This window comes from Coenobita brevimanus, chromosome 40 (assembly GCF_032717465.1).
Source record: "Coenobita brevimanus isolate Jiangsu-jjx chromosome 40, ASM3271746v2, whole genome shotgun sequence".
NCBI classification, from domain to species: Eukaryota; Metazoa; Arthropoda; class Malacostraca; order Decapoda; family Coenobitidae; genus Coenobita; species Coenobita brevimanus.
This window is the reverse complement of record NC_136993.1, coordinates 18,582,141-18,605,736: the sequence shown is the minus strand read 5'-3', so window position 1 is coordinate 18,605,736 and position 23,596 is coordinate 18,582,141. Positions and strand designations below refer to the sequence as shown.

The 23,596-nt window shown below is 43.1% G+C and overlaps 1 protein-coding gene and 1 pseudogene across 1 annotated transcript in view; one reads left to right on the top strand and one right to left on the bottom strand.

The window, feature by feature from the left end:
- Positions 1 to 2,243: 2,243 nt before the first annotated feature.
- LOC145397303 (5S ribosomal RNA) lies at positions 2,244 to 2,362 on the top strand (annotated as a pseudogene).
- Positions 2,363 to 16,881: 14,519 nt separating this feature from the next.
- Positions 16,882 to 23,596, bottom strand: part of LOC145396976 (glutamate receptor ionotropic, NMDA 1-like) — a 179,406-nt gene continuing 172,691 nt past the window's right edge. The window contains exons 10-11 of the mRNA XM_080270206.1: positions 20,749 to 20,882; positions 16,882 to 17,038 (exon numbers count right to left, since the gene is read on the bottom strand). Coding sequence (XP_080126332.1) covers positions 16,882 to 17,038; positions 20,749 to 20,882 — 291 coding nt within the window. The remainder of the gene's footprint in view (positions 17,039 to 20,748; positions 20,883 to 23,596) is intronic.

The following is a 23,596-nucleotide window of genomic DNA, read 5'->3' as shown; positions in this document are numbered from 1 at the left end:
CGGGATTGGGGGGTACCAGTGGTCGAAAAGTGGCCGGGACAGGGCGGGTTAAGTGAGAATACTAATAATCACTACTGTCCCGTAAAGGTCCAGGTTCAAAACAAAAGAGTTAGGTAAAATTACAAGTTAAAGTTTAATGCTCAAACTAACAACAAAACATTCAGGACTCATAAGGATAATGTAATGGCAAAAACAGGTTAAATATATAGTTAACTGCAATAGCCTCTATTAACACGAAATTAGCATGAGTAAATTTATCTAAGTCAGCCCTGATAAAATGAAATACCAGATAATACTCAGTGAATGCAAGATATATTATTACAGATAGAAAATATTATTAATGATGGCTGACAATAAGAACCTTTACATAAATTACAAAAACCTTACTAGGCCTAAGAATTAACCTTATGCTACACAGTACAAGAAAAAGTGCAACAACAGTTATACTCAAATTACACACAGATGCTAGATGGTTGGAGACTTCCTGAGCACTCACAATAATAATAACTGTACAGGGGAGGACAGAGATGTGAACAAAATGAGGAGTAGATCTAAGTGGCAATAATGCAGAGACTGAGCTCATTATATAGGGGCCAGCAGAGCTTGATACAACTTGTAAGAAGGACGCGCAAATGAAGCCATAGGGGACAAAGAGCTGACAATCCTGCTCTGAACAACAGAAAGGACGACTTACTCTACTATAACGGTAGAAGGGGGGAGTGAGGCAGAACACGCTCGTGATCAAACATGCAGCATACTGTGCATTAAAATTACACAAAGGATGATGAAATCATAGGCTATGTAACAATATATATATATATATATTTATATATATATATATATATATATATATATATATATATATATATATATATACTTTATACAGAGAACCAGAGAGAGAGAGAGAGAGAGAGAGTGATCATCTCATCTCATCAGCCGTTTGAGTGTCTACTGCAGGACCGTCCTATCCCGACCGAAGTGGGGACGATACAGCCAATGTATCTCTAACAAGTGGCTTAGGCTGTCTGGTAGAGATTGTAAGTAGGGTGAGAAGTGCTTGTAAGTGTAATTGTCGTGTTGGAGTGGCTTTGGATGTGTGTGTAGTCTATGAACCAAGTGTAATCGGCCCACGCAAAGTGACTGGGTGCAATCATACTTTATATAATGCAACACTGGTTCAACCACAGCACCCCTTATGTCCGCCAAGCAGTACGTGGCCAGAAGAACGCTCCCAAAGTTTATTACCCTGGCGGGGCACAAACCCTCATTCTTTAGTGTATCAAAATGCACACTTAACCACTTGACCACAGTGGCTCAGTGGGTTAGAGCGCTCTGCTCTGACCAAAGGGTCGGGGGACCGAATCCACCCAAGGGTCATTGGTAAACATCAGGAAGGGCATCCGGTCATAAAATGCTACACACTCCAGTCCAAAGTCCTCCACCCAGGGGCAACGCCTTAGCCCTTTTGGGATACCAGGCGTAAAACCAAATTATTATTTATTTTTATTACACACATATATATATATATATATATATATATATATATATATATATGAAGCAGGTTCATGTATATATATATGAAGCAGGTTCATATATATATATATATATATATATATATATATATATATATATATATATATATTACATATATATATATATATATATATATAATATATACCTGTACATATAAATATATATTTATAAGTAATCACTCTAATATCCGGACGCCCAATATCCGAACATCCCCACTATCCGGACATAAGAATGTTTCATACTGTACTTTTTTCCATACTATACTTACCTCATTTCACTCTTTAATGTCTTTTATTGGTGTAAATAGGGTGTTAGGAGCTAGGCATGTGCAGTAGGAAGGTGTTTTTCTGAGTTAGGCTAGGTTAGGGTCCATAAGTACCAGTCCAGGAGCCAGTCGCCAGAATGTTTATTATTGTATGAACCTACTTCTAAACCCTCATTTTATGTTTCTTTTGCATTTATTTCAGTCATTTATGTGCCTTATTGGTGTGATTTGGGTCTTAAATAGGTGCTATGCATGTCCAGAGGGAGTTGTATAGGTGTTTCTCTGAGTTAGAGTCCATAAGTACAAGTCCATAATCTAGGGCCCAATATCCAGACAGAACCAATATCCGGACCTACCTATGGCTCTATTACGTCGGATATTGGAGTGATTACTATATATATATATATATATATATATATATATATATATATATATATATATATATATATATATATATACCACGTTGAGTACACCACTTCCCGTCCGATCAGTGAAGTTAAGCAACGTTGGGTCTGGTTAGTACTTGAATGGGTGACCGCCTGGGAACACCAGATGCTGTTGGCATAACGTTCTCCCTACGTGTCAAGTGGGGTTGGTGGATGATTAGTGCCCCTCCCTGTAAAACAATTAACTCTAAGCCCTTGTCCACCCCGTTTGGGATACATGGCATCTGGCAATGAATGAATGAATAGAGAGAGAGAGAGAGAGAGAGAGAGAGAGAGAGATGTAAACTGACAACAGGAGAAATGGAAATAGATACCATAAGTACTCTCATTTATTCCTGTTGCATAATCAGAAGGTGTAATATAAGTAACTAATTACTATCCCAATTTTAATTTCTTCTTTGGTCAGTATGCATGCGTTTCTTCATGGTTTAGTGAATCTGTTTCATATATATATATATATATATATATATATATATATATATATATATATATATATATATATATATATATATATATATATATGTATATAGTAATCCCTAATTTTTCTGGATAAAATAGAGTGAAATTATATTCGGGTTGTGGCAAAATTCGGATAATGAACACTATTCCCCTACCATGTATACATACAGTAATCCCTCATTTTTCTGGATATAATAGAGCCAAAGGCATGTCCGAGTAATGGCAACATCTGGATAATGAACAATATTCACATACCATTCCCAGACCCTACCTATACGCACCTCCTACTTATACTAATCTGCTTGTACAGCACCCATGCTTAATTTGGCTGTGTTTTCCGTTTATTCAGGCATATTTAGACATCAAAACACACATAGGCATGTCAAAAATAATGGCAAACACCAAGAAAATCATGTAGGAAAACCACTGGAAACCAAAAAACATCCTACCTGTACACTACTGTAGGTACAGTACCCCTCCTTATTTTGGTAGTGCTTTCAGGTTACTCTGGCAAATTTTGACATCAGAATCTATATAGGGTAACCCAAAATAATTTTTCAGACCAAGAAAACCATGCAAAAAAAAAAAAAAAAAAAAAAACACACACTGGAAACCAATAAACACCCTTCCTAATCACTGCCATATTGTTACGTCCCCACCCCACACTGCCACGGGCTCCAATAGCAGTTGTCCAGTATAGGAAGGACGTTGCCCGGTGAGTTGTTCTTCCTATGGTCAGCCTTTAGGTGTACAGTACACAAGATCAGCTGAGGCATTGTAAATAAACACTGGCTTCTCAAGTTCACTGTCTTTACTTCCCAGATAATTTTTTTTTTTTTAATGTGCTCGACTCTGGGCATAGGCTTCTCAGCCTGCTCCCAAGGCCCAGTAGTCCTCCTACATATCGTACACCTCTACATGTCACCAATTCGGCGCTAACACCCACCGTCCATACTGAATACATGCTAGGGCTGTCTCATACAGGACTGGTGTATTGGTATTAGCAGGGGTATTTTTATATGTCGGTGGGTCCTCTGGTAGATCGGTAAAGTCTGCCGTAATGAAATTCAAATCCTTAAACTGGTCCCTACCCCAGCGGAGATTTGAACCTGGGTCCAGTTGGACAGCAAGCCACCTCTCTACCAATTGAGCCACCGCCTTCCCCAATTACACTGAATGCTTCCCAACTTCACTTCACTATACTCATAAGCACTGGGATATACAAACTTTACTAACTGCAGGTACAGTTAACGCCTGATAACACTGCGCTGTTTTCACAAGTACCGAAAATATACAAACAACACTGACACTGCACCGACACTTAATCCTTTCATTTTTTCGGCCCAGACAGATTATGTCTGAGGTAGAGTCAGCCGCTCTCATGCTGACCCTCAACTTCGCACCGATATATTTTTCTTTGATCCCTCTGTGTAAATATACTTTTCATGGCAGAATGTTGGTTTTGAGGTCATTTTAAAGCTAAATAGTTGTACTTTATCGCAATATGTTCAAAAAAGGAAAACAAAGGAAATAAGATGTCAAAATGACGACTTAAAGTTAGGCGAAAACCAGAAATTTTATACCTCTTCGTAGAAAAATATTCGGCAAAAAAAAAAAAGTATTAAAGATATATGAATCTGATTTAAACCATCCAAAACTACAATAAATTTCCCTTAGGGTGCTTAATAGATTATAGTTATTTATGAATTTTCTTGGGCAGTAAAACCAAAGGAAAAAAGTGCAATTTTTTTTATGATTCTCAGCCTCATATTCACTTTGCAGTCTTTTTCTTTGATCTGTCAGTGTAAAAACAACTTTTACAGCTAAAAGCTGGTTGTGGTGTTATTTTAAAGAGGAATAGTTGTAGTTTATCACAGTATGTTCAAAAAAGGAAAACAGAGAAAATAAAAAGTCAAAATGACGATATGAAGTTAGGTGAAAACCAAAAACTTTATATCTTGCCATAGAAAAATATTCAGCAATAAAAATATAATAAAGATATTTAAACTTGGTTTAAACCATTCGAAACTACAATAAATTGCCATTTCAGTGGTATATAGATTATGGTTATTTATTTATTTTATTGCACAGTAAAGCGAAAGGAAAATGATGCACATTTATATTATGATTTTCGGCCACATATTTTTCTTTTCTGTCATTGTTCTGAGTAGATACATTTTTCACTGTAGAATGTTTGATGTGGTGTTATTTTAAAGGCTGAATAGTTGTAGTATTTAGTAGACTATTCAAAGAAGGATAGCAAAGAAAATAAAACGTCAAAATAGCACATATTCAGTATGTTGATGATTACTCACCCTGGTCCTCATTCTTGATGTTTGCCCCCTCAATCCCTATTGTGTGAGGAGGAGGAGGCAATGAGGGCAGCTCTACCTACGCCCTCTGCGCCCTCAGGAAGACTTCCAAGGAGAGGTGCTCCAATATTTCTGCTTCATGTGGTAAATCCTAAAGCAGTTGCGAGTGATGCAAAGAGGCACTTTGCAGGATGCATAGTAGTAGCTAGTGTCCTTCCGTGTCTTCTTCATATAGCAGACACAGCACCGTTTCTTTTGCCCCCCAAAATCCTGGAACTTCTCCCGGACATGGACAGGACCCGGGGTAAGACACTGTGGGGGATCGTAGAACCTGGGCTTTGCTGCAGGTGGCGTGGGATTCTCCACCTCTTCCTTGGGGGTGCCAGCTGCAGGTGCTATAGGTGTGCCACTAGCAGACAGCTCAGCAACAGGTGTGGCAACAGGCATGCCTGGTGTCCCACTTGAAGAGGGTCTGCTGGCAGGTGTGGCACCTGAAGTGCTAGGAACAAGACTGTCTGCAGAAGTGCCAGCTAAAGGAATGCCAAGAGGCCTAGCATGTGGGATTTCATAGTCTCCAGATGGCCATTCTTCAGGATTGTAGTTGAGTAGAGCATTATATGCCACCTCATGAATCTGTAACAGTGATAATAGTTTGAGGTCTGCAGAGTACTTGCGGTAGAGCACAAATGCATTCTGCAATGCAACTGCAGTAGGTACATCAACATTTTCTTTGATCATTTGACAGTCTTCCTTGTGAAGCTGTAATATTTGATCATTTGAACAAAGTGGTCCACCCCACGCATTAACTTGAAATACTCTTTGATGGCATGAGGGCGTTGCACTGCAGTGACCTGTAACTCTATCTTTCCATGTCTCTTGACTCTCTCCCTGTGGACATACTCCTCCGTTTCCACGCCTTGCAGGTTGGAAATAAGGGTCACCAACCTAGTGTCCATCCAGCAGATGACGAAAGTGTTGCCCTTCTGACGGTAGTGAAGTGTATTTCGTGGCGGATTCTTCTTCCCCAGTTGCCTCAGTGCCTTTGGTGCCCCCCTTGCCAGTCGAAGAGTGCCACTAGTGTGAACGCCGTGTTCATACAACTCTTCTGTCAATTGAACAGAGTTGTAATAGTTGTCCATAAAGACATGGTACCCTTTCCCAAATGGCGTTCCAACAGAGAAAACACAACATCACGTTTGGTAGCACCTTCCCCCTGATAAACAATAAAATCAAGTAAATACCCAGTGTCAGCTTCACACAAAATATATACCTTGATTCCATATTTATCAGGCTTTTTTGGGTTGTAGACTTTTATTGACAGTCTCCCCTTGCATGGAAGCATTCCTTCATCCAAAGAGAGATTCTGTTCAGCCACATACAGGTTTTGACACAGCTTCTGCAAGTACTCCATTATTGGGCACACTAGAATCAGTCTGTCTGTGTTGTTTTCTGGTATTGCAAGTCTATTGTAGGCATGGAAATACTTGGATATTTGTTTGAATCGGATGAAGGTCATCGTCTGTGCACACCGTGCTATATAGTAAATGCTATTCTTTGACCAATACATGAGTTCCTGGGGCAATTTCAGCACTCCCATCAAAATTCTTATACGCAGGTAATGTGCAATATCAATAACGTTGCACCCCAGCTACTTGTACGTTGATCCTTGATGAAGGACATCCCTGCAATACTTAGCATACTCATTCGTCTCCTCCATCAAATACCGCAGGGGTTCATGTGTTATGAAAAGCTGAATACCCTAGGGGAGTCTGCGACACTGGAACTGTCATGCATGGCGAAGTGGGAAAGTCAAGTTGGTAGGGGAGCTCTGGGTCCATGGTCCATCCCTCTTCCTCTTCCTCATGAGAGTCAGGTTGTAGCAGTGGTTGGGTCAGAGGTAGAGGCAGAGGTTGAGGGAAGGAAAGAGGTCGCTCGTACTCCTCTACCTCAGGGAGGTGTCGCTATGCCTCTGCTGGCACCATGCTTGCCTTGTGACACACAAGGGATTGCAACATCGTCCTCACTGTCACTTCTTTCATCACTCTCCCGCATCACATATTCATCACCACAATCATCACTTTCTTCTCCATCACTTGAAAAAGAGTCTAGCACCTTCTGATACTTGCTAGGGGTCAATGAACGCTTTTGTAATTCACTAAGCTGGGATATATAGAAGCGGTTAGGTGCCATCCCACAGGTATCTACTTGCTTAGATCATTCACCTCCTTGTTTCTGGGGGGCCTTGCCCTTAGAAAACAGAGCTCTTACACACTTGGGCATCGTGAATACGTTCACTAAGACCTTGTACACAAACACAGAAAAAGGGGGAAAAAATATCCAGGAATAATGGAGATAGAGCTTGGAAAAGTGCGAGGCAATTATGTGACCTCCAAGTGTCACGATAGCTACAGCACAACTTCCTTTGTTCTCTCCCCTGAGACAAAGCCATGAGTCATACCACATGCGCACTGCCCACCACGCACAAAGCAACCATACCACTACGTGATGCCCGAGTTTGTCATGACACGTAAATGCAATTTATGGTGAATATTTTACAAAACTATCTTAAAATGACGATTAAAATCGTTATCGGAATCTCTGAAGTTGGATTTGAAATGATGCTGAACATCGTCATTGGAATCTCAAAGGGTTAAACTGAACTGAAAACCCACTGAACTTGAACAAGTCTCTTTCCCGTCCTTATATTAGCTTGCATTATTCGAGAAACTTCTAGCACAAACTCGATGGGGCAACATTTAACAGTTACCAACTAGGAGACATAAAAACATGCGAGAGTTTTCTTACATTACACAGCACTGTAAGTTATTTGGCGTACAACTTATATCAAATAACACAATTTAACAGACATGTAAATAAAATACTACTGAGAAAAAGAGAATAAAAATTAATGCATAACTTATGAAATAACTATGCTCACAAACAGCAGGCAAACTGGCAACTCTGGCTCATACCAGAACTAGCCTATGGTAACCATCGGAAAATGTTGAGAAGCTGCTGGAATACCTAACTGGCAAATCTCTCTTCCTAACCCAACCCGTCCCAACTGATTTTCCACCACAGCAATTTTGGATTTTTTTTTTTTTTTTTTGGCTCAAACCTCCGCTTTTGGTGAGAAACGTTGAAAATTCATAGAGAAATCGCTCATCTGAGGTTTAAAATACTCGATACAGGTAGCAGTACTCCTTACCTTACTGGGTTTTCTATCAGGCTGGCTCCAAAGAAAACGAGTTCTATGGGAGGGTAACTATTCCACACCACTCATAAATGGTATTTATTTATTTGATATGAATTTGTAAGCAGTATGAGAGTTTATTGGTTTTCACACAGTAATATAGGCAATATAAGCATTGTTTCACTCACCAAACACATCAACATTCCTGACCTTTTTTGGCGACATTATCTGATCATCATTTCTGACTGTTTCTTCCTCTAATGCTGCATAAACTTTGTTCTCCACATTGTCATCGATAGGGGAATCACTCTGGCCCTGAATTTCATACCATGGCACAACATGTCTTTACTCTGGTAACAGGTGAATTGCCAAGACAATGGCATGCGAGGGGGGGGAGGTCATGCAGGGTAAGACATTGTCCCTGCCTGGCATCTTGTAGAGGAAGGTGTCCCGTGTATACGTACCAAAAATCACGCGCAAAATTTGAAAATTGTGCAAATCAGGGACAATTGATTCGCGTTTATATACATCAATGGGATTGACATTGACAAATCGTGTGGACGTATATATACGTCAATGGGATGCGGCAGATTAACACTACCCCCTCCCTAGTTCTCTGTCGTCCCAACAAAACTACACAATATATTCAAACAATTAATCCTAATGATACATCTAACTATACACAAAATAATCCTTCAACTTATCAGGTCTTCTATTATGCCGCATTTGACGATGTCCTTGCTCCTCCACACAGGAAGGTGTTGGTCCTTTTCTTGATTCGCTTCTTCTTTTGGGGAACTGTCACCATTCTCTTGCACTTCAGCTCCTTGATGCTCCTCAACATCCTCAGCTGCGGGAGAGCATGATTCCTTGCAGACGTCCCAGGTGTACTGTCCTGGCCCATGTTACTGCCACAGACGGTTCATGTGTACGATCTTTGGGCAAGATTTCCTGCCTCCCTGAATCCAATATGTTATGTCTGATTGGCGGTCCAACACAGTGTAAGACCCGTCCCATGGGCTCTGCAGCATTGGTGACTGTCCCTTCTTTTGCTGAGGATTGTGTAACCAAACTTGGTCACCATCCTTGAAGCTCACCTCACTTGCCATGGCATCATACTTGCACTTCATCACCTCTCCTGAAAACCTGAGGGCTCCTTGCACTTGATAATGTACTTCAGCCAGCCTTTTCTGAAGGTCCTTTGCATAGCTCTTCACCAGGTGGTCTTCCCATTAACAAGTCAACAGGTAAGCATAACTCGTGGCCCAACATCAGTTTTGCAGGTCTGTAGCTGGTAGGTTGATGAGATGCAGACCAATATGCCATCAGGAATGCAGGTAATTTTTGGTCCCATTTTGTTAATTCATCAAGGCAGTAATTGGCTAGTTCTGTATTAGGGTCCAATTGAATTTCTCCACCATCCCATCTGACTTTGGCCTTAGTGGGGCATTCATGCAACGCAGCAGACTCGAAGTTCCTACCCTAGCCTGAATGTAGCTCTTGTGGCATTCCATGAAGACAGAAAAACTGGCCAACCACCACCTGAACAATGGTCACAGCATCTTGATTCGGGATGGCATAGGCTTCTGGCCACTTTATGAAGTAGTCCATGGCGACACATATATACCGGTTTCCTCTTTCAGTGACTGGCAAAAGTCCAGCAATGTCCACAACGACTCTTTCCATCAGTGCAGCCACTTGGTACAGCTGAACAGGGGCACAACCACATTTCTTGGGTCCCTGCTTAGCCCAATACACATCAAAGACCCAACACCACTCATCAACATCCTGAAGCATGCCAATCCAGTAGAACCTCTGTCTCAGCTGGCTCAGAGTTTTCTTCACTCACAGGTGCCCACTAGTGATCTGGTTATGAGACTCATCCAAGATGTTAGACCTCATTTATTTCAGAACCACCAGTTGCCTATACTTGCTGAGGCCATCGGGTGTCTCCCACTGACGCTCCAGTAGTCCCATTGTTCAAACGAAGAAGATCCCACTCACTCCAGTAATTCTTGGTAGCAGGGCTTAACCTGGAAACTTCTTCCCAAGATGGTCGCATTATACTCCACTGCAGCCACTCTAGCACTGGCTGTAAATCTACATCCTCCATCTGCATCCTCTTCAGGTTTTCATCTGACACTGGCCTGGTCACTGCAGTATGGTTGCATTGTTCTTTTTATTTTGATCTTCCTTTTTACTACACTCCCGACACTCCGGATCACAAGGTCGATGACTCAGGCTGTCAGCATTGCCATGTACCCACCCAGGATGGTGCTGCACCTCATAACTGTGCTGATCTAGCTTCCCAAGCCAGCATGCCAGTTGTCCTTCCAGATTCTTTAGCGTTTTTAGCCACTTAAGCGCAGCGTGGTCTGTCCTGATGATGAAGTAGGATCCATGCAAGTAGGGATGGACGAATTCAAGGCTCTTCATCACTGCCAAGAGCTCCTTACGGGTCACACAGTAGTTCCACTCTGGTGGGCTGAGCTTCTTGCTGTAATATGCCACCACATACTCATTGCCATCCTTCGTCATTGACAGGACTTCACCAGTACCATGGTCACTAGCATCATAGTCCAAGATAAATGGCTGATTCTGGACAGGGTACAGCAATACTAGAGAGCTTGCCAATGCATGCTTTAGTTCGTTTAAGGCTTTCTGAGTCTCTGCTGTCCTTGCAAACTTCTGCCTTCTCCCCAACAGCTTGTGAAGAGGTGAAGCTATCATTGCAAAGTCTTTGACAAAATGCCGATAGTAGATGCACAAGCCCAGGAAACTCCATAGCTCTCTGACACAAGATGGAACTGGCCAGTTTTCCACAGCTACCACCTTCTCTGGGTCAGTAGGGACGCTGCTCTTGCCTACAATGTGTCTCAGTACTCTACTTCCTTCTGAAACAAGTAGGATTTCTTGGGGTTCAGCTTGAGGTGCGCTGCATGGATCCTGTTCAACACTTCTGACAGCTTCTCCAGTTCCTGGTCGAAAGTCCATCTAAACACAGTTACATCGTCCAGATAGATGAGAACCGTCTGCGAGTGCAGCCCTTCAAGTACGTGGTCCATAAGGCGCTCAAAAGTAGCTGGGGCATTGCATAGACCAAATGGCATCTCTATAAACTGCCATAAGCCCCGCCCATATGAAAAGGCTGTCTTCTCTTTGTCCTTCTCTGCAACCTTGACCTGGTGGTATCCTGCCTTCATGTCTAGGGTGGAGAACCACTTAGCACCTGACAGAGCATCCAGGGTGTCATCAATTCTTGGCAAGGGATATGCATCCTTCACCGTCACTTATTCAGGGCTCAGTGATCTATGCTGCACTTTACTGACCCATCCTTTTTCCTTACCAGAACCACTGCTGTTGCCCAAGGACTGCTGGACTTTTCTACTACTCCTTGGCTTTGGAAATTCTCCATCACCTCCATTTTTTCCATTGGTCTGGCACCATCCTCCATGTTGGCTGTTTAATTGGGCGGTGATCCCCAGTGTCTATACTATGCTCCACCAGATCAGTGCGCCCCAAGTCTAGGTCCCCCATGGAAGGGACATCATCAAATTCCATCAGCAGCTGCCTCAACTTCAGCACTTGTGAACCATCCAGGCATTGGCAACTCCTTGAGAAAAAGTCTTGTAAGTGCTTTGGTAGATAACCATCTTCTTTGACTCCACTCCTTTTACAGGCCTTCCTCTGATGCCACTCAGGGTCCACTGCCTGGCACAGTCCCAGATTTTCTCCCTCGTTGATCTTCCACCACAACCGGCACTTCATCTGCACCTGTTTCCACCAGAGTTCTCCCTACCATCACTCCAGCCTTTGTCTTGTACTGTACATTAGGTTCCACTACCCCTAGACAGCTGTCAATAGAGCACTCACCTTGCACTGGAGCAGTAGTTCTGATTATAGGGGTATCACTGTAATGCAGAGCGCCCTCACCTCGCCACCAGAACTGATAGATTTCACTGCCGTAATGGGAACCGACCTTCCTCGAACCTTCGGCTTCAGGGAGCAGAAGGCCAGCTCACATCCAGTGGATATCAGACAGTCCTGACCCATAAGGCAAGGATCCTCCATGTCGGCCATATAGACTGGAAGAATAACCTTTTGCCTGCCACTTCAGTCCGGACATCCAGGGGTCCCCTGAGTTGTGCACAGTGTCCAGATATGTCACACAGTTGTTCTGATGACTCACGCAGATACCGATGATGTAACACATCAGGCCTCAGAAAAGTCTGCTCTGAGACCGAATCAATCACCAGGGAACACTTCTTTCTATGTATCGTACCGTCTATTTGCATAATGTCGATTGCTGTTCCCATGCATTTTCTTGGTGGCAGGGCTATTTGGGAAATGCCAGCTGGTGGTTCCCCCTTCATACCGGTCTCCACAAATTTTCCGTTTCTTTCTGGTCTTCTGCAACCTTCCTCTTATCATCCTTTTCTTCTTCAGACACTTAGAATAGAAGTGTCTCACCTCACTACATGTCCAACATGCTTTTGTTACAATTGAAGATTTCCTTGCACTGCTCTCTTCTTGCTGTTTCTTCCATTTGTGACAATCCTTCTTCTTGTGTCCTGGCTTCCCGCAGAAATACTTGTAGCAATCCTCTTTTCTGTGTCCTGTCTTTTCACGGTACCAGCAAGTTCCCTCAAATATTTCCGTTTCACATACGTGCCACTTTCTCGCCTTGAATTCTGCACTATGGCCTGCCTGAAAGGTGGATGTATTGGACCTGTCGTAGGACTTAAATTCTAGAGCCTTTGATTGCGCTTCTTGCATGGTGCTTGATTGTGCTTGCTTCACTCGCACTTTCAACTCTGCACTATCAAGAGTATCAATGAACTGGTCCCTCAGTAGATTAGCCAACAGGTTAGGTGCTGCTTCAGGGTACGCCTTGTATGCCATACACTCCAGATCACGAGCAAGCTGCTGTAGGGTTTCTCCTCGGGCCCATATGGCTCCAGAATCTTGATCTGTAAACCTCGGTCTGATACATGGTCCCATATCTGCGCTCCAGCACTTCTAGTAGGGACTGATAACTGTTCCTCTCCATCACTGACAGCTGGTTGTCCACGTGCTGTTTGCATTCCGTCACTATTTCCTCACTAATTGATTTCAACTGGTCGTCTACATGACTTTTGCACTCAGTCACATTATTGCTTACCTCATACTTATGCTGCCATAGCTCAGCATATACTTCCTCCTTCAATTGTTCCTGTTCTTCCTCCATTTCTCCCATGAAAACATCCACCTGTCCTTGCATCCTCAGTTGTAATTCCCTCTGTTGCTCCTTTTTTGTTCTTCATGTTGTGCCTCTAGTTGTTCACTCTGTGCTTGCAGTTGTTGAATCATTTCTTTCTTCTGTGCCTGTAATTGTTCTCTGAATCTTTTTCTGTCCTTCATTCTGTGCCTGTAGTTGTGTTTGTAATAACTTCATAACTGTACCCAGCAATGCCTCTTCCTGCCTAGCTTGGCCTCTGGTCTGGACACATTCTGCCTCTATGTCGAAGGTTAGCCTCACTGCAACCCTTGATAGTCCCGCTCCTGACACCAGTGTTACGTTCCCAACCCACACTGCCACAGGCTCCAACACCAAGAGTCCAGTATAGGAAGGACATTGCCCATTGAGTTGCTCTTCCTATTGTCAGCCTTTAGGTGTTCAGTACTCAAAATCAGCTGAGGCATTGTATATAAACAGTGGCTTCTCAAGTTCACTGTCTTTACTTCCCAAATAATTACACTGAATGTTTTCCAACTTCACATCATTATTCTCACAGGCACTGGAGCGCTACAAACTTTACTAACTGCAATTACGCTTAATGCCTGATAACACTTTGTCATTTTCACAAGTACCGAAAATATACATACAACACTGACGCTGCACCGACACTCAAACTGAACTAAAAACTGACTGAACTTGAACTAGTTTCTTTCCCATCCTTATATAAGCTTGCATTATTCAAGAAACTTGTAGCACTAACTCGACGGGGCAACAGTTAACAGTTACCAACTAGGAGACATCAAAACATGCCACAGTTTTCTTACATTACACAACACTGTAAATTACTTAACATACAAGTTGAATCAAATAACACAAATTAACAGACACATAAATAAATCATTGTTGAAAAAAAGAGCATAACAATTAATGCATAACTTACAAAATAACTATGCTCACAAACAGCAGGCAAACTGGCAACTCTGACTCGTACTGGAACTAGCCTAGGGTAAACATCGGGAAACGTTGAGAAGCTGCTAGAATACATAACTAGCAAATCTCTCTTCTTAAAATTTGGCACTGTTTTCGAGTCATTCTGCCATACTGTGACCTCAAAACACACACAGGAAAATCCTAAATAAATTTTAGGACCAAGGAAACTATGAAAGAAACCTAAAGATACCTGCCAAAAAACATTCGATTGGTGTACTTACCACCCAGTGCACTGCCGCTAGGCTTTGTAAACCACCACCTCCAACAGGTGTAGAGTTGTCCTATGTGGTCTAATGGGAAACAGTAGCACACAACAAAGGTCTAGAAACTCCTCATCATCCTCAACCTGCTGGAACTGGGTGTTTACTGATGACGTGCAGTGTGGTGATGGTGGCCTACCCACCTCAGGAGACTCCGAAAGCAAACGCAAACTTACTTTTAACGGAGGCTCAACGACTGTTGACATGCTCGGTTGCAGGTCCGAAGATGAAGGCAGGAAACGAACTACTGGTGGTGGTGGTGGTGAGAATGGGCTGGCACTCGTGGGGTCGCAGGCTTGAAGAATGAGTCGATCCTGGTCTGACGATAGAACCAATGATTCTGCCAGAGGATGAGTGTCCTGGAGTGCCTGCAGCTCCATTGCCAGGAGGAGGTGCACCAACTCCCTGTCACAGAGTGAGTGCTTGGTATACTCCAGCATCCCCTCCAGGTAACATAGAGGACACTGAGATGAGGGACTGAAGGAGTTGTGGAGGGCTGCGAGTCAGGGTCCTCATCCTCATCCTCATCAGTCCCACTGTCCTCTTCCATGCTCGCAGAGGCAGCAGTGGCGATCTCCTCATCAGACATGGTCTGGTAACCAGGATCATCGTCATCGTCGTCCAGCCATTACCGCATATTGTCGATGTCCACCTGCTCTCCTGCTGTTCCACGGTGACTGTCAAAATCATCCACATCAAACCTCTTGAAGTCGTGCTCAGCATCCATTTCTTGCAGGAGATAAGACCAACCGCTTTCGAGGGTTTTGACGAAGACTTCTTTCCACACATTTGCCCAGTTGAACACTGCAGACTTCAGGTCGTAACACTGAAAATTCTGCAAGGTCTGCTCCCCATGTGTCTTTGATCACATCCTCATTCTCCAGCACCACCATCACCTCATTCAGAAACCTCTGTGGGTAGTCTCTTTGTAGCCACAATTAGTTGAATCAGAGCAGCCATATTAGGTGGCAGAAACATGCACCTATTCTGCTCATCAAAAGCTACCAAATCCTTCTCAGATGGATGCGTGGGAGCATTGTCCAGGAGCAGGAGTACCTTCATCTGGTTGGGAGTGATTCCAAGGACCTCCGTTTGATAATGTATAACCTCTTTGACAAAATGTCTGTGGAACCAATCTCTGAAGGTCTTAGAAGTAAACCAGGCCTTCACAGAATGATACCACACAACAGGCAGGCTGTCTATCAACCCACGGAGATAACGTGGTTGTTTTGCATACCCAACAACAACGGGTTTGAGGTGGTGCGTCCTGATACCATTGGCCTGGCACAAAACAGAGACACGTTGTTTGGACAACTTCTGACAAGGCACAGACTTCTCCCTTTCCTCAGCCAGGGTATTGATGGGCAAGGAACTGTAGAAAAGACTAGTTTCATCAGCATTATAGATCTGACCAAGGGCGAGGCCCTCGTCCATGATCAGGCACGGCACTTTCTGGCAAAATGGGTCTACTTCCTCTGCTGCCACATACAAGGCCTCGCCGTATGCCTTATGGCCAGTAACTCCATGGCGAAGCTTGAAGCAAAAGAGCCATCTCTCGGATGCCTTGAAGCCCTGCAGGTTGTGCAGTCGTGCAAACTTCTCAGTAGCAGCCTTCATCTCTGTGCCACGTACTAGCACCTTGTCACCACGCTGCTGATGAAACCACATCACTATCGACCAGTCGAGAATAGCATGCTGGGCCTGGACCATTACCTTCATGTCACCATGACGCGTGCTTTCAGCAAAGTCCTGTCTGTACTGTGTAAGCTTGTCACGTGACTTCTTGATATCGAACAATGTTGAACCGACTAGATTATATTCTCAAAGAATGTGCCCTGTGGTCCAGCCTGTGCCATCCTTGCCCAATATCTTATGCTTCTTCTTCAGGCACAGAACCTTCCTCGTCCACATCTCAGGTGGTGGTGGGACCATCACCCCACATGCACAAGAATACAGCAGAGCAGGGCTGCAACCTGAAGAAGGCAGGGAACCACCACAAATTCAACAGCAATCACAGGTATCATTGCAAGCACTACCACTCACATGGGAAAGAAAGGTGGAAACTGAGGCATGGGCTTCTGTTCGCTGGAAAGCAGTACTACACTGCCATATTGCACACAACAGTTGCTTTCAAGCACAGAGGAAGCAACACACAGCAGACTGACATCTGTATATAAGGTTCACTCCCGTTTGCCCAGGCAAGGATTAGTACGTGACAGCAACAGTGGATGACCAGTAGATCACCGCCCCAGGCAGTGTATGACTGATGCAGCCTGCCAGACGACTCTGACCATTTGGCAGGGATGAGAACAGGTGCGCATGGTGGGGAATTTCCTCACTAATCCCAGAGGCTGGGGGACTCCTGCCATTCAATGTACAGGTGGACGGGCGGTTTTACCATACATTTACTCGTGGCATGTGTTCTGTGTTACATGCGCGGTGGCCACCCTTACCCCTCAGCCAGAAACAATGCTTACCTCCTCTGTTCAAAAATAACCATAGAATTTTCTCAAGGATATGCTCAATGTGTTTCCCAGGCAAAATTACATAGGTTATCTTCACCTAACCTTGCCAGACTAAATATATCCAATCAGGGATGCTTGGATATGGTGGCTGACTGTGATATCAAAACAAACCGAATGGAAGTGTATTGTACAGTTCAGTGTTGTACTGTACATACACACATATAGTACTGGACTGTGTACAGTACTGTACAGTACTATCGCATGCATTGGTACAGGAATTACTGTACTGATATTGTAATCACATCATGGGAAGGAATCTGTGTGTGTGTGTGTGTGTGTGTGTGTGTGTGTGTGTGTGTGTGTGTGTGTGTGTGTGTGTCTCCCGGTGGTTGTGCAACTTTCAATCATCAGTAGAGAGGCGGACAGGTACTGTCACCAAACTCGTATTTGTGGCTTGTGATTTCTGTACGATGGTGGTGGTGATTGGGCATGACTTAGCCCATTGGCCACGCAACTTTCAATGTTCAGTGGAGAGGCAGACAGATGCTGTCACCGAACATGTACTCATAGCTTGTGGTCTGTGTTACAATCTCAGTGACAGTTAGGAAAGTGGTAGCCAGGTGGCTGCACGATGCTGAACATTGGGTGGGGATGCGTATGGATGTTTTGACACTGTCTGCAGGTTACATTCATATTGCTCGGGTGCTGGAGATTCATTGGGAGTGATTAGACGAGCGCACAACTTTGATCGTTCAGTACAGGGGTAGACGGACATTTTAGCTCTGGTTATGGGTTATGGACTATTTCCCACACATGGCTCGAACCCAGCGACCACGATACCAAATGTTTGGACATGTTGACTGGCCGGCTTGGGCACTTTTACATCCAGAAAATAGGAAGTAAAATCGGATAATGGTTTAATAGAGGCAAGGTCCAGCATCCGGATACTGAACACGTCTGGACAGTGATCCCAGTACGAAAAATAAAAATGTATCCAAAAAACGTATCCAAAATATTAACCCGCCACGTGCCAGACACTTTTAGCCCTATGCATCACCCCTGTGCTGGCCAATTTTCGATTTTTTTTTTTTTTTTGCTAAAATGATCGATTTTGATGTGAAAAAAATGAATATCACCATGGAAAAACTCACCAGAGGTCAGAAGTGCTTTTCTGTAGTCCCACTGCCTGCCTGCAGGTGTGTGCACATGAAGAATCCCCAGCAGAGGTGAGAGAAAACTCGTTTTCTATGCAAGGTGAACTCAGGTATTCTTGCCAATGTGACTCAGGGAAGGTATAGGAATGTTGTTTACACTTTTCTGTCCACTTCACGCTCACAATTTTTTTCATAGTATTTCATAAAGAAAGCATCTTTTTTTCGCAAATAAATCACTTATATACCATTGCAACACTATACGTATCACAGTGAATGCGTTGCCATACAGGTACGAGAAAGTATGCTCAACTTGACTTCACAATGTACAGCCCTTTCACTTACGATAAATTATTTACAACGCACCTTCAGTATGCACAGACATTATAAGAGTAATTTTGGGCATCTCACTGTGAATACATAGTCTTACATTTACGAGAACATGTGCAAAACTTTACTTCACTAGGTTCAGTCCTTATATTTACGAGAAAATATTTACAACATGCCTTCACTGTGTACAGTACTTATAACACTTTCTGAGTGTCTTTTTCCGTACTTACAACACTTTTTGAGTGTCTTTTTGTCGCTCGTGAATACCACACTACTGTTACTAAATAGTTAGCGAGTGTCTGGTACTCATCAAAGCATGGGAATATACACAGTCCTACATCACACTCTGCACACATATACCTTGAGTCCTTCCACTGAGTACGTGGCCTTACAGTGCTGTTTGCACACATGTGACACCTCTGCTGGGCATTTTGATGCATTGCACTTGGAGAGACTATCCTGGGGAAGTGTCTAGCAGTGAGGCTGATAGGCATGGCGGTGGTGTGGTGGTGGTGACCAGCACTCCTATCTTCCCCATATTCCCCCACTATCTCCCGCACCAGCTCAAGAATATATTCCTTGAAGGTCTTCTGGATGCCAGTGGTATGTGCGTGGAGATAGTGAGCATTGAGGACGATGATGTTGAGGAGGTGGAAGAATAATTTCTTATACCACTTCATCGTGGGCCTGGCACAGTCTACGCTGGAAATCATGGCGTCCGATTGATCCACCTGTTACATGTTCACATTGTAGGCCAAGACAGGTTTTGGTTTCCAGACGTGGCACCGCCCTTCTGCCTTGTAATTTATGCTGTCTGTGCGGTGTACAAGGGGCCAATGAACAGACCAGAGGAGGAAGACTTCACGGTTGTGGTGCCATGCTGTGGTGAGGATATTATTCGACTTGTAAAGAACAACCTCGTTTTTCTGAAGCTTACTTCCCACCTTCACCATGTGCCAAAGGTTCTTCTTTACGGTGCTGCACAGACCAGTTTCCTGCAGGTGAAGGTACCTGGCTAAAAGGGGGCTTGTGTACCAATTGTCTAGGTACAGGACATGATGTCTGTCTGAACATCTGTGTACAAGACTATGTCCTGCACATATCCAGTCTTACAGTCACACATCATAAAGATTTTGAAGCCAAACCTGTGTCTTTTGCTGAGGATATACTGTCGGAAAGTGATATTACTTTTCCATAGCACGAGACTCTCGTCTATAACGAGGTCTCGGTATGGAGAGAAGGAGTTACGGAATTTCTCTCGTAGGTGTTCAAAAACTAGTCGTATCCTCCTCATCCTGTCCATGTTGTTAGCGTTAGCTGAGTCAAGGGTGTCAAAAAAATGTAGGTGGCTCAGGTTGAAATCTATTCCTCCCCATCACCTTGCCAAAAAAATGGGATCACCATTACTGGATCCACAGTCCAATAGGAAGGAAGCTGATTTTTTTTCAATATCCCCATCAAAAGCACAAGTGTTAGGAATACATACATCTTACTCAGTGTCACGTCAGGTTCAAACAATCGGCTGTGTGGTGTCTGTGTCATTCCCCCAAGCTCAAATGCTGCAAAGGCGTTTGTTAGGGCAACAATTTTCAATACAAAGTCCACAGGGAGGTAGGATATAAAAAAGTCCAGCCTACTTGAGCTATGGTTGAGCTCTGAAACAGTACACCCGGCCTCATTCTCGTGGGTGAATGGGTGAATGTGGGGGACAAAGTCACTCCCGTCCTCCCACTCCCACACTGCGTCCTCCTCCTCATCATCATCGCTTCCATCGTCCTCGGGCAGTGGGGAAATGTGGGGAATGGGGGAAGAGTTTCATGTGAGGTGCTGGGTGTTGGAAAGGTGGGAAAACTTTGTCACGAGGTGCTAGGCTGAGCTGGGTCATGTGGGGGCGAAGGAGAGCATGGGCGAGATGACTCACTCTCCCTCAACAATGGAATTTTCCCAAATGGTCCCCTCTTCCTCCTCACACTTTCCTCCCCACGTAGGGAAATCCTAAGCTTCCCCAACCACCCCTGAACAGCTGAACTACCTTCCTCCTCATCTTCCTCCTCATGCCATGACGTGCAAGATGACGACGTGCAGGTGGCCTCCTTCCACATGTTGCCCTAGCATACCCCACATACCGTGATTTTCGTGGTGAGGGAATTTCCTCATCGCTAGTACTCTCCTCATCAGGCTGGACATAGTCGTTATCCTGCACTTCGTCATCCACGTCACTTTCTCCAGTGTAAGGGACCTTCAGGAGCTCCTGAATCTCCTTGTCACAGAGACCACAGCAAGACATCACTGCACTGTATGACAGACACAAGCAGAGTGAGGCTGAGCAAGTATGAGGAGGGATTGCATGAATGTATGGGCCTGACCACTTGAGGGCAGATATAGGAAGGGTTGCCCTACAAGCACACCAATTTTTGCACGTGTAGCTTTAAAAATGCGGGCACAATGAATTTTTGAAATTTAAATCATTTTAAAATGGCTCTAGCACTGGCCACAGTATTATGTCAGACTGTTTTAAAATGGCACTGGCACATGGCAGGTTAAAAATGCATTCATATATATTTTAAAAGTATCCAAAATGTACCCAATTTTTCTTAAAAAAAAAAAAACAATATTAGAGCAATTGAGCAGCTAACTGAACTTAAAACATTAAAGATACACAGCTGTATGATACTGTCTCAGGTCAGCACATCATACGGCTGGCACTGGAGGGTGTTTCTAACTACAGCTATAAATTTAAAGATAATACTTGGCTCTTCAAGTAGCATTTATTTATATACTGCCACAATATATATTTATATATATATATATATATATATATATATATATATGTGTGTGTGTGTTTGTGTGTGTGTGTTGAAAAGTAAAATAATGTGATTTAACCCACTGCATCCCACTGACGTATATATACATCCTCACGTTTTGTCAGTCAGTCCCGTTGACGTATATAAACGCAAATCCATTGCAAGGTCCGTAATTTGCACAATTTTCAATTTTCGCACGTGAATTTTGGTACGTATACACGGGACACCTTCCTCTACAAGATGCCAGGCAGGAACAATGCCTTACCCTGCATGACCTCCCCCCCCCCCCGCACACCATTGTCTCGTCAATTCACCTGTTACCAGTGACCTGACCAGTAAAGACATGTCGTGCCACGGTACGAAATTCAGGGCCAGAGTGATTCCCCAATTGATGACAATGTAGAGGACAAAGTTTACGTAGCATTAGAGGAAGAAACATTCAGAAATGATGATCAGGTAATGTTGCCAAAAAAGGTCAGGTATGTTGATGTGTTTTGTGAGTGAAACAATGCTTATATTCATAAATTAGTGTGTGAAAACCAATATACTCTCGCACTACATATAAATTCATACCAAATAAATACTGTTTATGAGTAGTGTGGAATAGTTACCCTCCCATAAAACTCGTTTTCTTTGGAGCCAGCCTGATAGAAAACCCAGTAAAGTAAGGGGTTCTGGTACCTGTATCGAGTATTTTAAACCTCAAGTGAGCGATTTACCTATGAAATTTCGGAGGTTTGAGCCAAACATTTTTTTTTCCGAAATTGGTCAGGACTGGGGGGAGTCAGTGATGGAAAATCGGTCTTGATGGGGCGGGTTAATGCTCGCTATCAAAGAAAATACTAATGTTTATTATTTTAATCAATAGCACAAGTAAATGTTACAAATTCTAACCTTAAATGTACCTTGTTTCAATTGCCTACATATGTTTCATTTATCTGAAACGGAGGCTTGAGCTGAGTCTATCATAGCTTTACTTGGTTCCCATTCAAAGCAACTGATACCACCCCCATGGCCATTGCTATGTAAGAGGCCACTTATAGACTCTGTGTTCAATGTGTGTTTTTATCAGTTTTACTTGGGAGAAAATTCTCTCTACTGCAGCTGAAGAGTGTGGGAGTATCAGCAAACTTAACATAAAGTTTTGACAAGTGGGAGAGCAAAGGTGTTCCATCATTACTCTTCTTTTTTTTTTTTTTTAACTAAACACCAAAATTCGATGGGATTTTCTGAAGCACTCAGTATATCGTAATGAAAAATAAGTGACCTCCATTCATCATTATACAGATCAAATTCTGACCACTTATTTGTTGCAAAAATTTGTTTAGGAGTGGCACTAGACTCTCTACACCACTTACTCTTGCTACAGCAGTGTCACAGGCACTTAGTAATGGAAACACACCACTTAGTCCTCTGAACCTTTACTGATTTGTCCTGAAAGATCTATGTAGAATTTTAGGCATTTAACTCTGAACCCTCTCATTTCAGGTCCCAACTCCTCGGTCACATTTTTGCTTTGCATCATGTTCTCTACTTTGCTGCCAAAGTACAATTCATTTTCAGGCAGAAAATTGGATGAATTCTGAAATTCAGCTGGAAAGGGATTTGGGATTTAACTCTGCTCTGAGGATATCTTTCTTTAGGTAATTCACAAGGATGGTCCTGTAAAAGGTACAGATGTTGGAGTAAGCAATGTGTATCATCACCGTTTCACTTTGAAATTGAATGTTCACCTTATTGTTAGTATGTAGAATGTAACTTAGAAAAGTAAAGCTTGAAAAAAGGATTGGGCAGAGTATTAATTATATGTGTTGCAGATTTAATTTGAGATTCCAAAGCCTCCGCCTGCAAGAAGAGAATGAGAGCTGACCATTTCTCTAATATTCTGTTAACAACAGATTCTAAGGACACCCATCTAGCTTGACTGGCATAAAGACGTCTGTGAGAATCAGCTCCAACAAATTCTTGAAACTCCTTCAATTTCATTAATCTCTTAGGACTATGGTTTATGTAGCCACGAATATCTCTACACAGTTCTTCAATAAATTTTTGGAGTTTGTCACAAGCTGCAGATGAACAAAGATGTAACAAATGACAAATACATCCAGTAACAAACAGATGAGGCACTTTTTCGTTAAGTTTTGCTTTTAAGCCTCTCATACTTCCATCA